The sequence below is a fragment of the Didymosphaeria variabile genome (assembly GCF_027946475.1).
Source record: "Didymosphaeria variabile strain IMI 356815 chromosome Unknown scaffold_2, whole genome shotgun sequence".
In the NCBI taxonomy this organism is placed as follows: Eukaryota; Fungi; Ascomycota; class Dothideomycetes; order Pleosporales; family Didymosphaeriaceae; genus Didymosphaeria; species Didymosphaeria variabile.
In genome coordinates this window covers 1,163,975-1,179,586 of record NW_026611621.1, presented here as the reverse complement: position 1 = coordinate 1,179,586, position 15,612 = coordinate 1,163,975, and the positions used below count along the sequence as shown (strand labels likewise).

The following is a 15,612-nucleotide window of genomic DNA, read 5'->3' as shown; positions in this document are numbered from 1 at the left end:
AGTTCAGGAAGCATTGGCAGGCGTCCGGTTCATTTCATACAAGTCAATTGCGCATGCACGATAATTCAATACTGTGACTTTGATCGCACTGTGTCACTACTGCCAAGCATGTACGGAAGCCCAAGACAATCGTTTGGGTGTGGTGGCGCCTCCCTAATGCACGCTAATCACAGCACGTCCCGTCCTGACCCCAGAAGCGGGGGTTCCGGAAGCCGTCTCCCCCAGCCTTCTCCACTTCTTCGATCTCTTCCATTGCCAGACCATTATTCTTTGTCGATGAGCGAGAACCTGCATGAGCCCGCTCTGCAGGGTTACGACTAAGAACTGAATGACCACAGATTTGACTGGTGAAAAGATGGCATCTACATCACCTTCGGATACAACATCTCCGGCGAGTGGAGGGCCGCGTACGGCGCAAGATTTCGAGAACTTAGAAAAGAAAAGGGCGAGAGATAGGAAGAGTCAAAAGGCCATGCGCGAGAGAACAAAATGGAACATTCAATGTTTGACTCAACAAGTCGAACAGTTGACACGTGCACTCGACGCCGAATCACGGGAGAAGAACGACTTGTATAACAGGTTCCTGGCTGTGTCCGAAGAAAACGACCACTTGCGCGTGCAGAAAGCTGCACTGCAGCTACGGCTCCTAGGGAATGGGCAGTCACCGCCTGACAGCGCGTCTTCACCCACTGGTCTCGCGCCGTACGAAGCGATCCCAGTGAATACCAGTCCTACGTGCATGTCGGATCAGATCTTGCAAACCTTCGTTGAGAGCCGATGGGAAGCCTACGCTTTCCAAACAGCTGGACGCATTGAATCGTATCCCGACAAGCCTGATCTCAGCGCCCTGTTCGACGGCCGGCCGAATCGCCAGGTAGATGAGACGAGTTCAATTGTAGGCGACATAATCAGGAGTTACACAGAGATTAACACGCTGCCAAAGAAGGTAGCCGTACACTATATCATGAGTACGCTTCTGAAGTGGGAGGTGTTGAGGACGAAGGCGAGCTTCCAGGCTATGCCGGACTGGCTGCGCCCAGAGCAGGTCCAGCTTGAACGGCCGCATGCCAGCTGGATTGATCGGATACCATGGTCTGTTCCCTTGCTGCACTTGTGTCACATAGCTAATCCACCCGCAGGCCCAAGATTCGCATATATCTAATCGACCACCCTGAGGTGAAATTCGATGACTTTGCGTCCGCATACAGCACATCTTTCAACGTCAAGTGGGACTACGACCCCAACCATGTCATCCTGACTACGGCAAACGATGAGCGTGGCGGCATATCGATTAACCCAATTTACGAAGAGCACGTGAGGCAGCTGAAGAACTGGACCGTTGGAGGCGCCTTCCGGCTGAAGTTCCCCGAGATGACAGAAATTATCGATAGCTACAAAAACGAAAAGTAGGTGTTCGAAAATCCGTTCAGAGGTCTAGCGCTAACCGGAAAAGGTACGGCGGAGGTTTTCCAGAAGAGATGCTCAATCCTGTGCCTCTGCCGCGGTACGCGATATGAAGTGGGAATCGCGACAGAGCCACGCTCCATCCCATCTAATAAGCAAATCCCACGGTCAAGCGACCGTCAGCTACGCGGCACCGTGCTGCCACTTGAAGTCTTCGATTTTGGCCAAGTTACTGCACCGTAGTCGACCCACGAAGGGCTATGAGACAAGCTCCATGAACGCTACCGAGTCCACAACGTGACCACAGCTGAGATGCCTTTATCTTGCATGCTACAACAGTCAGAAATCGCGGACCCAGGCCAGCGCCACGCTATTCTGCGCATTGCCGCGAAGCTCATCATGGCTGTCTACCTCAGTCCACTGCGAAGGCAGAAACAGGCGCCTATAGCCATTGGTGGTCGTGAGATTGCTGTTAAAAATCTCTCTACTACGCCGCAGCAGTGCATAGGAGAGTAAAGCCCTTCTATGGCACATAAAATGTGGAAATATTAGCGCATCAGGCTCAGCTGCATTGGGCACTTCCTCTCTCTGCACTTCTGTGGATACCAATGCTTTAAGCTTGATTTTCCAGCGCTGCAGCGGATGCGGCTCGAGAAAGAATAGAAGAAAGATGTAGCGTAGGGTGACTGTACTATACACAGAGGAGCGCGGAATATTGACTGAACCATCGTGTGGTCATCTATGTGAAACTTGGCTGACTATGGAAGGACATGCATAGGAATAATTACCTGCGAATAAGGGGACATCTTCCTCTCGGATGGCTTACGAAGACGACGCGTAAATCTTTCAGCAGTGTGTCATTCGCTACAAAATCACCGGTAACCTCGTAGTCTGTATCAATATATTGCCTTTGAATTTGCAGATGGGGCATCTACGTAGTGTTCGTGGTCGTGGCAGGATTTAGCCTTCAATCAATCTCAAGATCATCAGTCTATTTCATGAAATACCCGAGTCCCTATTTAAGAGCGCAGTACGTCCAGAGCGGCGCGTCGAATCCCTCAAACACACTCGAAGAGCGGTGGAAGGGGAAGGGAACCCCACTTCTCCAGAGCACAGTAGTTTTGAAGGCGATAAAGTTAGGTACCCGCGGAGTTCACTTGTTTAGCGAGTTTTCCTTGTAGTATAGAACCTAGAAGCGTTCTCGAGCTCGGCCGCATAACCGAATGTGTATAATCCAGCATGTGCCCATAATGAATGGTGGCAGGTTTAGCGGTCTAGTCGCTTTCGGCATGGAGGAGCACCTTTCCCCAGGTAAACGCACGGTCCTTCATTGCAATCGTGCCTCGGCATCTTAGTTTCAAGTGTTAGTCTGCTCGAACAACGACCGAACCGTGCAATTCCGGCTTATATCGATTGTACAATGCCTCCTTCGTTGCAAGTCCCTCCTTGAGCACACTCGGCTTGTTTTTCCGCCATGCACGGTAAGGCGATACCAACAATTGCGCATTGCGCAACCTTCTCATAGCTATGGTAGCTAACCTCCACGGTCTCCCAGCACTTGCCCTCCCCGCAGCGGCCGCAGGCCTCGCCTACCTCAACGGACGCTACTCCCTCTCCTACGATTACGGCCTTCTCTCCTCTTTGATTTCTGGGCAACTCAGAGCTCGTCTGGCCGAACACAACGATACCCTCAACCTGTTCTATATTCTCGAAGCGCAAGCCAAATCGTCGAATCGCCATCGCCCGTTCATTATCTCAGGAGAGTCTGGTGACAAGTGGAGCTATGCTGAAGCCTATGAGATCGTTCTCAAATACGGAACATGGCTGAAGAGCAAAGGCGTGCAGAAGGAGGAGGTCGTTGCCATGGACTTTGTGAACAGCGAGGTGTTTGTATGGGTGTGGTTCGGCTTGTGGAGTATTGGTGCGAAACCAGCCTTTATCAACTACAACCTCACAGGCACTCCGTTATTTCATACTGTGAGGACAAGTACCGCGCGACTTGTTCTTGTGGATGAGAATGGACACAACAAGTTTCAAGAGAGCATAATGGCGGCACATGGTTTCGCGCCGGTGCCTGCTACTGCTGGACAACAGGACAACCAAGCGATATACGGATTTGAGAACGACCCGAGCCAGATACCACGGAAAGTCCAGCAGCAGGCTAGCAAGACTGCCCAACCGAATGACTCTGAGGACAACACGTCCGACCTACAGCGCCAGAGACTCGAAGTCGTCTTCTTCGACAAACGTCTAGAAGATCATATCCTCTCCTTTCAGCCGATCCGTGTCCCAGACTCCGAACGAGGGAACCAACAATTAAACAGCATGGCCATGTTGATCTACACGTCAGGAACGACAGGTCTCCCCAAAGCCGCCATCATGTCCTGGACCAAGGCCTTCGTTGGCGCCAAGTTCATTCAGAGCTGGATGGGAATCAGATCTACAGACGTACTCTACACATCAATGCCTCTCTATCACAGCTCTGCTTCGGTGCTCGGCGTTGGGCCGATGCTGCGCGGCGGAGGCGCCATCTGCGTATCCAAGCGCTTCTCTCATAAAACCTTCTGGCCTGAGGTTAGAGCCTCAAAGGCTACGATCATCCAATACGTCGGCGAAACATGCCGCTACCTCTACTCTGCACCTCCTTCACCTCTTGACAAACAACACCATGTACGCGCAGCATTCGGAAATGGATTGCGACCAGATGTGTGGGATGCTTTCAAAGAGCGCTTCGGCATCGAGACCGTCTATGAGTTCTACAGTGCGACCGAGGCCCCAAGTGGCTTATTCAACAAATCGACAAACAGTTTTAGCGCCGGGGCTTTCGCACGTAACGGCACGTTGGCAGACCTCCTCATGGGCTCCTCCCTCCCAGTGGTCCGCATGAACCCCGACTCATCGCCCCCAGAACCGCTGCGCGACCCCAAAACCGGTCTATGCCAGGTCTGCGACTGGAACGAGGCAGGCGAGCTCCTCTTCAAGCTCGATGCTGCGAATGTATCGCAGAAGTTTCAGGGCTATTGGGGCAACTCGAAAGCGACGACTTCCAAAATCTTGCGCGATGTGCGCATTAAGGGCGACGCGTATTTCCGCTCCGGCGACCTCATCAGACGGGACAGGGAGGGGCGATGGTACTTCATCGACCGCATTGGCGACACCTTCCGGTGGAAAGCCGAGAACGTCTCAACAGCCGAAGTTGCAGACGTACTGGGCAAACATCCCGATATCGAAGAAGCAAACGTGTATGGTGTGCAAGTCCCGCACCACGACGGGCGCGCGGGCTGCGCTGCTGTCATCCTCAAATCAGGCACTACCTCACCTTCCGCTACGACGCTAAAGTCGATCGCAGACCACGTCCGCGAGAATCTGCCGGCATTTGCAGTACCGCTATGGCTTAGGGTCACAAAGCAGATGCATACCACGGGCACGAACAAGCAGCAGAAACACCTCTTCCAAAAGGATGGGATCAATGCGAGGGCGGTGGAGAAGAGGGGCGATGTGTTGTTTTGGCTGAATCCTAAGACGAAGACGTATGAAAGTTTTTCAGGAAAGCAGTTGAAGAGGATTCAGAGTAGAGAGGTGAGGCTTTGATGTTTTCTTGATTGGGATGGTAGAGGCGACAATTTTTAGGGCGGAGTAATCAGGCGCTTTCCTTGGAGATACCATATAAACTTTGATGAATATACGATTAGGAATGGCACGAATATACATATTTCAGATCTCTGCAAGGAATGTCTTGCGCAACGCTGCACCCTATATTTGTGTTTTCAGTGGCTCGTTGTTCTCGACTCTGATGTAATACGATTGGATGGTAACTGTCCCGCATGCTCACCAAATCCCGGGGATGAATCGATGAGGGAAGAAATCCACGATGTAGCTTTGGGATGGTTGTGGGGCGTCTTTCTAAAAGCAACAAACTAGAGTGAGTGTGTCCAATCAGGCGCCTCGCTACCGTCCCCCGAATGCGTCATCCTTCTCGATCAATGATTAACCCCACTCGTTGACCGGAGGCGATCGGTAGGATCCACACGCCCGCCCCACATCTTTTTAACTATTTATTTCTTGGTATATATATTTTATTTCCCAAAACTTTGGCACGGAATAGCATCTACAGCGGGAGTAGTCTAGGTATGTCACTCGCGTCGAGCTATGATAGCTCCATTCTAACAGACCATCAGTGGTTATGATGTCTGCTTTACAAGTAATTGTGAAAGCGCAGAAGGTCCCCGGTTCGATCCCGGGCTTCCGTATATTTTTTCCTTTTTTCTGCCGTTGTACTCCACCCTTCTCTGAATGTTTTGATATCATGGTTGCGGCCAGAAAAGAAGGCGAGCATACATATTCACCAATTTTTGATAATCAGATTACTGTGGCCGGATTATCCGACCAAGTCAAGTTCGCATCGCAATCATTTCACGTTTCCTTGTGATCAGTACTGCCGCTGACGCTGTTCCGTGACGTTTGTTGCTAAACAAGTCGTATATACACGTGAGCAAACAGTTTGGCCGACGCGACGCTGAGGTCGCAAAACGCGAAAACCGACATTATGGGCGCAATCAAGACGTGCACAAGGAGACGTAGTGGACATGATGTGGCGGTAATGAGGGCATTGAGGGGCTTGGCGCAGGAGAGCAGTGGAGCATCATTCTGAGAGTTACGATCAGAGAACTCAATTTCCATCATGAGCAAGCACTCATAGACTTGTAGAAACATCAATGTTTCATAGAGTTTCTACTGATCTAACGATGTTGGTGTCCATGTCCCACAGGATAAAAGTCGCATGTACTGCCACCGTGCACTGCCGTCTGCGATGACATATTCCGGTCAAGCTCCGTCAGCTCGGCGTTGACCTACTGCTCATCATCTTTCCTTCCAACCCCACAATCATTTTGCAGAAGCGCATTTTGCAATCGATTGAGCTGATCCGCCTTTCTCAAGCAACGGCATAATTACATTCCTTCAAAATGCCAGCCCGCGCCCCAACTCTCCGCACTCTCCTCCGCACGGCAACTCTTCGCCCCGCGACAACACAGACAACACGTCCTTTCTCGCAATTCCAGAGCCGCTCGCGTTCTCCCTCTCCACCTCCGCCATACCAATCGCGAAACCTCACACTCCTCGCAACCCACCAATGGACGCGCTTCCACACACCCTACACCTACTCCTCGGTCCGCACCTTCACGTCCTCTCCCCACCCCTCTAAGCCAACCAACACTGCTCCATCGACCTCCCCAGACGCCGCTGCCAAAATTGACGAGGCCATAGAAGAAATCCAGGAGCTCTACGGTACAGCGCGCGACGAGTTCGAGATTGCGGCTGAGGAGACGGAGAAGAATACTACGTATGCGGCAGACGATCGTGCGGCGGCGCGGGAGGAGCTAGATAAGCTGTTGGAGTTCTACACCGGGGTTTTGGAGGGAGATCAGGCGGTGGCGGAGGAGGTGAAGAGGAGGGTGGGGCAGAGGGTCAGAGAGCTGGAGCAGGCGGTGTTGGGGATGGAAGAGAGTGTTACGCATGGTGATTAGATGGAAAGGGGACTGCGCTGTACGATATGAATCTTGTAACATCTGGGGTATTGAACGCGATCCGATGTGTAGGAAAGAAGATGGGTAGTAGGAGATATGTAAGATATTTGTGCGCGCATCAAGCATTGTGAGCGCTCCTCAATGTATCATATTAGGTTAGAAAAGAATCTTCTCAAATTTCGTTGAATTGGACAGTAGGCAACGAACGGTGCTCGCGTATTGCACGACTCGACTGCTGCAACGCGTGCCCATACCCTCGGCCGTAGGCACTGCTCGTAGAAATGTATATCCAAATGCAAGACTCCTCGAATGGTATCAACCCACAACACCGAACGCACCGCTATGCTTCGCAAAATAATAATGAACACCGCAAGCAATATCATCACATCCACGCCTGAAAGTCTGTGGAAAACACGCGCTACCACCATCTCTTCGGGTTTCTCGCAGATGTCGCACACTGCAAGCAATGCCTCGTATTCGCAACAACGGCGCACTTGCCGCACACGTTTCTTCCGCAGTCGTTGCACGCGAGCGAGTTTCTCTCCATTGGACTGTCAACATCCATATCGACGTCCATGTCATTCGCGTCTTTCTCTAGCGGCGTGTCGCAGTCCTCACACCGCGGCGCGTCCGCCTGTTGTTGGGGCTGCGTCTGGAATATTGGAGGCTGTACGGGCGGCGCAGCGATGTTCCAAAAAGCATGCAGTGTTGATTTCTGCGGCTTCTGTACGGCGAGTGCTTGTTGAGAGGGTAGTGTGTCGGACGGTATGGGCTCGGCATAAGGCTGCGTGCGTTGTGCGGAGAAGAGCTTATTGATGGTGGTTTCTGATCTCATTAGCTTCTTTCCGTTTCTTCAAACCGTACATGAATAACCGTAGTAACATACCGTGTATTATATGCTCGTCAGGCCGATTGTCTCTGAACCGCTTACGCGTTCGCAGTCCCCAATCGCTATTCTTTATCCGTCCCAAATTCGAGAAATCCCATCCTGTGCCTCTGCTCATTGGTGCGTCAATATCCATCATGCCATTTGGCATGGGTGTAGGTGACTGTGCGTCGGGCGTGGCGAAGCTGCCAAAGCTTGAGACGGAAATGGGGGGATTCGTTGACTGATCGCTTGCGCTTGAAGCCCATTGTGGAATTTATGTATATGTTGATAGTGAATTAGATGGATATGTATACACGGTGTAAGAGGGTATTGCGGGGGGAAAGCGTGCGTTGTAAATGAAGAGTAAGCAGAGCTGAAGTGATGATGAAATGCGGAGCGTTGGGGAGGTTGGCGCGCGTGCTTCTTCGCGACGCGCACTAGTCGCGTGTCCAGATAAAGAGGCCAACAACGCAACCCTCTAAACTTCAATGACTTATCCCATGTATCATGCGTCTAAAATGTGTCGAGAGGGGAAAGCCACTTACTGCTTTGATGTCGTGTGTCGAGGTTCGAAGTTGCTATGAGAGCGCGGCGCAGCTCAACCTTCTCTGAGGCATGTCGCAGGGGAATTGACTGAAATCGACGAAAGGGAAAAGAACACTCAGATGATTTCAAAAAGCCCGTCTGCATGCTAGAATCCCCAAGGGCTCTGAAATGGTAACAGAAGTATCATTCCGGAGCTGCAAATGATTACGTCGTGTCTGAGTTGCAGCTGCCCCACCAGAGCTGTACCGGTACCTTCCCCAGTACCCCGCTACCATTGCTCTCACATCCAACCTCCGGCAGCTTCAACAAAACGTTTCCTCTTACAAGTGAACAGCATTCCGAATACGATGGCACCGAATGTCCGTGATCCATCACATGCTGGATCGTGGTACACCGACGATGGCGCAACACTCTCACAGCAGCTCGACAACTGGTTGTCCAAAGTTCCGAGCTCAGCAACGCCTATAGGATCGGCTTCGTCAAAGCAAGGGGATGTTGAAATACCGGTCCGAAATGCTAGAGCTATCATTGCACCGTAGGCTACGCTGAAAGTTGCGACAAGATACGCGAGGCTCATGACGGACAGGCACGCTGGTTACTCGTACTCAGGGCCTGCTGCTGCATGGGCCTATAAGAGCGCTGACTGGGCGAATGCGTATGATCTTCACATTAAGACATGTAGCTAAAAACTTACTTTTGCAGCAAACGCGTCTTTCTGCTTGGTCCCTCCCACCACTGGGGCCTTCCGGGCGCCGCAACGACTGCCTGCAGTGAATACGGCACACCTCTCGGCAATCTCACCGTCGATACTGAGCTCGTAGACACGGTCAGAAAAGACTGGAAGTTGAAGACCATGTCCAGGCAGCAAGACGAGGACGAACATAGCTTAGAGATGCATCTGCCGTACATCTACAAGATGTTGTCACTGTGCGCATTCCCAATCTCTGTGAATCCTTGATCTGATCCTGATGATGTACAGTCACAACCCAAGCTTCAAATCAGATAGCTCCTCAGTTCCCCTTGTTCCTGTCCTAGTCGGCGCGACCAACATCTCCACCGAACGCGATCTCGGCTCCAAACTCGCCCCCTACCTCGCCGACGCAACAAACCTCTTCGTTATTTCCTCCGACTTCTGTCACTGGGGCTCACGCTTTCGATACACATATTATCAGTTACCTGACGGTAGCGCCAAAGAGCTCCGATCCTCGTCAGAAGTCAAGAAAGACTATCCAATTCATGAGAGCATCAAGGCAGTTGACTTCGAGAGCATAGACGCGGTCGAGACCGGGGATCACAGACAGTTTCTGGAACAGCTGCAAGAGACTGGAAATACGGTGTGTGGACGGCATCCGATTGGTGTCTTCATGGCGGCTGTGGAGCAGGCGAGTGGACTGCAGGGCGATGGCAAGTTCAAGTTCGTGCGGTATGAGAGAAGTAGCGAGGTAGTGAGCGTGAGGGATAGCAGTGTGTCATATGCCAGTGCATTTGCTGTGCTTTGAATGAGCGGTGGAGCTAGGAAGAGAGTACCGGTCAGATGAACGGTTACGAACTGTTCGAGAATGTATGTACACAATTGCAAGTACTCTCACAGTAGATATACTTAACCTGAGCCTCTTAGCCCTCACTGTGCAAAATTCACATAAGATTAAGTCTCGTTCAAAGTATTGCACAATGCCAAGCCATGTTCATGGTACACTCAGTATCAACTGTGTTAGCCGTGCGAACTCAGACCGTCCTGCGACTCCAACTAGCCAGCTGAATGTAGAAGGGACGCATAACATGCGGTTCGTATTCGTTGATATTCTTCTCCAGAGGGAATGTGGTTCAGTGATGCGCTATGCCATGGGGCAGCTCGCGGGTGCCAGATGTGGGTCTTTGCTGGAAGCAGAAACCTGTATCAAAGTCCTGCTGAATGTTGGCGTCCCGTTTCAAGATTCTAGACAGGCGTCCCCTCTTGCGTTGGTGATCCATATTGTTAGCATTGAAACAGCTTGTTGGTCCGGCCGCACACTAGTACGTGCTTATCAAAGCTTTGGAGACAAACAAGTGATAGATAATAGAGCTTGAATAATACCCAACGTTGAGCTTGATAGCATGGTGTAGGTTCCCGATAGCTAGTACAGTCTCTTTTCATTCAGAGCATGTCAAGCATGCCCTTGAGCCTTCGCAAATCGTCCTTCCAGTCATCTTCAGCTACGGAAAGGCAATCAAAAGTGTCCTTGAGCTTTTGCAAATCATCCTTCCGGTCATATCCAGCTTCGAAGCGACCCTGGCGGTCAAATATGTCTTTCAACCTTTGTATACCTTCCCCCGATCCATGCATACCGTCTTGAAGTTCGCGTTCAAGGAAATTATAAGTACCCCATGTTCGGTTGTCGATTGCCAGAGTAAGGCGCTTGAGGATAAAATTGGCCGTTCTCAAAGCATACTCCCGGCCATAACCCGTGTGAGGAGCCCAACTAAAGATTTCTTCAACCGTCCGGAAAGCATAATCTCGGTACTCTCTGGATGATTCGGGAATGATCATTAACATTTTCGAGCCGTCGGGATCAGAAGGGCGCAACTCCCAGGAGTCCACGTCCTCAAGCTTAAGCCTGTTGAGTGGAAGATGGCGTCCCAACACTCCTAGACAGCTAGCCTTGCGTGCCTCGGAATGGACAAAGCCAAGTCCATGTAGGTGCTGATCTACAGCAAGCGTTGGCGCAAGATCTACGATGCTGTTTCCCCACTTGTTAGGACCGAAAGCTGGCGTGACCTTGAGCGAAAATAGAAAATCGAAATTCTCTCGGTTGCTTCCCCACGAAGCCATATGTAGCAAGCCATTGCCGAATAGGTCCTTATGAGTGACCTGGCTAGGATCTCGAGATAGAAAAGCCTTCAGCATACTTTTGGTGCCGAACGCAGCAGCAAAGGCAATGGCTTTGCGCCCGTGCTTGTCTTTGATGTGAAGGTTAACCCAAGGATGATCAATCAGCCAGAGAACGAGGTCATCGTGCCCGGATGTTACTGCCAAATGAAGAGGTGTCCAGCCATTTGCCCCAATCGAGTGGTAGGGATTTGCATATGGGTTTTTCGGATCAATCCGTCGGTCTTTTGCATTGAGCAATTCCGGATCAGCATACGAGACAAGAAGCTGCAAGATTCGATAGTGGCCTCCCGCTGCTGCCAGATGCAGCGCGGTCTCGCCTTGCAAGTTCCGACCGTAGACATCAGTGCCCCTTTTCAGCAACTGTTCCACTGCATCAAATAAACCTTCTTTGGCGGCGATGTGTAAGGCGCTATGGCCCTTTTCGGCCCGAAGATATGGGCATGCAAGTAACATGTTCATTGCGTCCGTCATACCCCAGTAGATAGCGTAGCTCAACGGAGAAAACCGGAATGCGTCTGGAGCATTGAGATCTATGCTGGGTTGCGATAGCAGGCGCCTGCATGAAAGCTTTGCCGAGTCAAGAGCAATCTCAAAGGGTCTCTTGGGAGTATCGAGTATGTTTCCGAATGTCTTCGCGGGGACTTTAGTATCGGCCATGTCCGGATGGCAAAGTGCGTCGTGCCAATTTATGAGACACTTATGCAGAAGTGTTTGCCCGAAATACGTTCTGCCATTCAGATCGACGCCAAGACCAACCAGCCAGCGGGTGGTGTCTTCGATCACTACTATGCACTTTGGACCACTGCAGACATGATGGATGAAATGGTCACCGCTCTCATCGAACACGTTGAGATTCATGCCAAACCTGGCCGCAGGTTCGAACAACTTGGCTAGGCCACGGTCCCAAAGTTGAAAGATTATCTTACTTGTGTCGTACCACCGCAGTTGTTTTGTCTCAAAGTTGAGCAGCTTGAAGAAGTAAACAAAGACATCGTCGAAACCGTCCGCTATAAATTGCAGATGATGGATCCAGTGCTTGTGACAATAAGAGAACAAGAGATGCTGCTGAGCTTCTTCGAGCGATTCATCGGCGAAGTCGTCAAGCGTAATATAAGATAAGCAATCCAGGCCCATATCGTAATTAACTGGGTCCAGGGCGAAATGGAAGGGATTGGGCACCTTATGAGACCCATCTTTGGCAAATTTCGTTTCGAGTAAGAAGGTCCTGAAAGACAAGTGCACAAGCTTGATGAGTCCGGATCCATCTATCTTGATCAAATGTGGACAAGATTTTTTGAAGAACATGCGCATGTTGAATGGGATATCGAGTTGTTCGCTTTTGCGAGGCCGCGCTCTTAACGATAACGCCACCGCAATCTCGTTCACTGTTAGTGGTACCGGTGCTGCAACAATCCATTTCAGCGCGGCTAGTAATTCAGTAGCAATTCGTTTGTCCAACAAAGCGAGCATTCGATGGTAAAGACTCTCGATACCAGCTGGGACCTGCCGCAAGCCTTCAAGCTTCTGTTGCACGAGTCCCCTCGTCCACATGCCCACGCCTTCAGTGAACAGTGACCAGGCAAGCGTTGCCCACAGGAACATTCCATCGGCTTTTGTTGAGATTTCCGAAATTATTTCACGTATGTTCTCGTCACCAAAGTTGTTCTGTTGACCGAAATCCGAAACCGTGCCTTTGATGTACTCCACGACATCGGAAGCATTCTGGTCAGTTGCGCCAAGATCAATACCCAATACGTTCGCCAGCTGCTCTTCAATTTCAGGCTCGGTGCGACTTGTAACAAGAAGCCTGAACAGTGGCTTTCTCGTCCCATGGATGATGTCACCGAATGTCCCGAAGAACCGCGACCATTCACTGCGGTTCAACTCGTCTAAAGCATCGATGACAATGTACAAAGTCGGAACAGATGTCAAGGAGCCATATCTTGTCATGTTTCGTGCTGGATTGGAGTACCAGTAAAGTAAGTCCCCGAAAGTTTTGTGAAGGTTGGCCAAGCTATCCACATCCGGGTCGATCCAACCGAACTGATTCTTGAGAGACGACGCATGTCCCGCCAGATCTGGTCTCTGGGATAGAAGCTGGTAGATCAAAGATGAGATCAAGCCTTTGTAACTCTGGGCATTGTTCAAACTATATGAGCAAAAAAAGTATAGAACGCATCGTCGAGATCTTCTGTCCACGGGTGGAATGTCGATAAAATTCTTCAGCAAGTATTTGGTAATCACTGACTTCCCCAGACCCGGATAACCGTGTAACCAGAAAGTTGTTGACGACTCGCCAGCGATCCATTTCAAAAATGCCTGTGATTGTGGGATCCAGGTACACGTGTGGCGATATGGGTCGATGATGCTGTCTAAAACGGAATTGTAATCGAAAGTATGGAAAGATTTGAGGTATGGATAGGCCTCATAAGGGATATCGTAGTGATCTCCAGTATCTGTTGTATTGTTATGTGGAGCATGTAGCACCAAAGAAACAGTCAGCTGTGAAAATTTTGATGAGCATAATCAGGAAGTCTGTGGCATACATGAATCCTTCTCAAGGATCTTCAAAACGCTCGCTATATCCTTGACACCGGGTTCTCTAACCATTTCACGGTGATCAGCGTCTATGGTCTCGTGTCTTGCCCCTTTCAACCAGCCAATTTTTCCGGAGAAGTCATCGACAATCTGAGGCAGTCAGCGAGCTTTATAGATTCAGCACTACATATATCTCTACGTACTTTACCATCCAAGCCCTTTATTCCAGTCATGCCCTTTCCTTCAAGGAAAGAATGAACCCGAAGAGAGGATTGATACTGCAGTGTGCGTAAAAAGTTGTCTTGTATCATATCAAGGATCTGTGAGTCGATCTCCAAGTCTGATAAAAGCTGCGCTGTCGGGGCAGCAAGCGCTACAGTAGCAAGTCTGGACAGGAGAGTTCCCCAAGCGGCTGCATCAGCGCCGCGATGCGGGCAACCACAAAACACGACTGAAAAGACGCGATTTAGTAAGCTTATAAGGCTCTCATCTTTGCTGGATTCCATCTCAGAGAGTGCCTGGAACTTTAGTTATCATCTTCCCGGTGATCAAAAGTTCTTACCCTCTTGACAATAATTCCACCTAAGCTGTGGGCAACAAAAATAATGGGGCGCTTGACTGATCTTAGTATAGATATCAACGCCCATTAGAGAGTTACCTACTCGATCATCGAGAATCCGTTCAAGTTTTACCGTCAGATCATTGGCATGTTGAAGGATGCTGTTTTTGTTATTTGCTCGAAAAATGCCGGAAATGACATCCGCATTGTAGCCATAAGTCCAGATTCGCGCTCGTGACACTTCTTGGGGAAGATTATGGGCAGGCCAAAATATTGATTGAGCTGGCTGATCGCGGCGGTTGCGAGACGGCTTTTTCTGATGGCGTGAAGAAGATGAAAATGCAGAAAACAACCCGCGCTTCTGTTTCGTTTTCTCTTGCTTCGATGTCCTTTCCTTCGGCGCACTGGGTGCTCGGGCTGGCTTGTACTCCCAAGTCGTTCGAGGGTGGCCACGAAGCCCATGAACGAATATGATGCTTTCATAAAGGTGTTTAGTAGGAGTTCCGTAGATTTCATGGTTTTCCTACCTACTTGGCGCTGTGTGTTGGTCCGTCTCCTGCAGTATGGTCAGAGACTGGCGAGTGAAGAAGGCTGAGGCCAAGTCGTTCGACTTCGACGGACTTAGCCTCGCTTCCCACTGCAGATCGGGACGACGCCATAACAGATTATGGCAGTACCTGTCGCAGATCGTGACGATCAGCCGGATTTTTACGACAAGGTGAAGGAGAACTCGGTGACGGAGGACGATAGGTTGAGTCGAGCAGTTTTGAGAAGTCACGGCTGAGCCTCCTTCTCCAGGCGGACACGCGGCAAGCACGATCCCTCCCTATCAGCCACAAAGGGATTCAATGCATGCAACACGCTGCAATGGAGGTAGGGCAGGGGCGCTCATTGGTTGCATGGACTCGTAAAGTTAAGCCAGCTGAGGTGCCTGGCCCCTCTACCAAAGGTAACCAAACAAGGGGCATTCTGCAGCATTCTGCATCCTTCGACGATATCTTCAAAGCATGTGGACCTCATAAACTTTGTATCGATCATTATGTGTGGAAGGAGCTGACAAAGGATGATTCAGAGAAGCCTCGCTCCTCATTGAACCGCGCGCAACGTTGCCTGTACGTACCCCGCACCTGTTCAACCGCACACGCCCTCGAGTCAAGAGCCTGGCTTCGCTATCAAACCTATGTGACCGATACATTCATTTCGCAGAGCTCGTTCTAAACATATGCTGTTGTTGGTGGCTTCTGCTTCGCTCGTATGTGTATCTGCACACAGAATCGGAATGTGCGATGGTAACAGCATTTGA

At 50.5% G+C, this 15,612-nt stretch overlaps 5 protein-coding genes across 5 annotated transcripts; 4 read left to right on the top strand and 1 right to left on the bottom strand.

The window, feature by feature from the left end:
• Window positions 1-328: 328 nt before the first annotated feature.
• Window positions 329-1,410, top strand: N0V89_002089 (uncharacterized protein; the record flags this gene model as incomplete). The annotated part of the gene is made up of 2 exons (XM_056210899.1): window positions 329-1,092; window positions 1,140-1,410. The coding sequence occupies 2 exons, from the start codon at window positions 329-331 to the stop codon at window positions 1,408-1,410; spliced, it is 1,035 nt and encodes a 344-aa protein (XP_056074372.1).
• Window positions 1,411-2,931: 1,521 nt separating this feature from the next.
• On the top strand, window positions 2,932-4,995 carry FAT1_1 (long-chain fatty acid transporter fat1; the record flags this gene model as incomplete). The annotated part of the gene is made up of 1 exon (XM_056210898.1): window positions 2,932-4,995. The coding sequence occupies one exon, from the start codon at window positions 2,932-2,934 to the stop codon at window positions 4,993-4,995; it is 2,064 nt and encodes a 687-aa protein (XP_056074371.1).
• Window positions 4,996-6,368: 1,373 nt separating this feature from the next.
• Window positions 6,369-6,929, top strand: N0V89_002087 (uncharacterized protein; the record flags this gene model as incomplete). Its single annotated transcript, XM_056210897.1, has 1 exon — window positions 6,369-6,929. The coding sequence occupies one exon, from the start codon at window positions 6,369-6,371 to the stop codon at window positions 6,927-6,929; it is 561 nt and encodes a 186-aa protein (XP_056074370.1).
• Window positions 6,930-8,690: 1,761 nt separating this feature from the next.
• On the top strand, window positions 8,691-9,842 carry N0V89_002086 (uncharacterized protein; the record flags this gene model as incomplete). Its single annotated transcript, XM_056210896.1, has 4 exons — window positions 8,691-8,878; window positions 8,930-8,998; window positions 9,046-9,270; window positions 9,323-9,842. 4 exons carry the CDS (start codon window positions 8,691-8,693, stop codon window positions 9,840-9,842), a joined length of 1,002 nt encoding a protein of 333 aa, XP_056074369.1.
• A 635-nt stretch (window positions 9,843-10,477) lies between these two features.
• On the bottom strand, window positions 10,478-13,391 carry N0V89_002085 (uncharacterized protein; the record flags this gene model as incomplete). Its single annotated transcript, XM_056210895.1, has 2 exons — window positions 10,478-13,290; window positions 13,388-13,391. The coding sequence occupies 2 exons, from the start codon at window positions 13,389-13,391 to the stop codon at window positions 10,478-10,480; spliced, it is 2,817 nt and encodes a 938-aa protein (XP_056074368.1).
• Window positions 13,392-15,612: the final 2,221 nt, after the last annotated feature.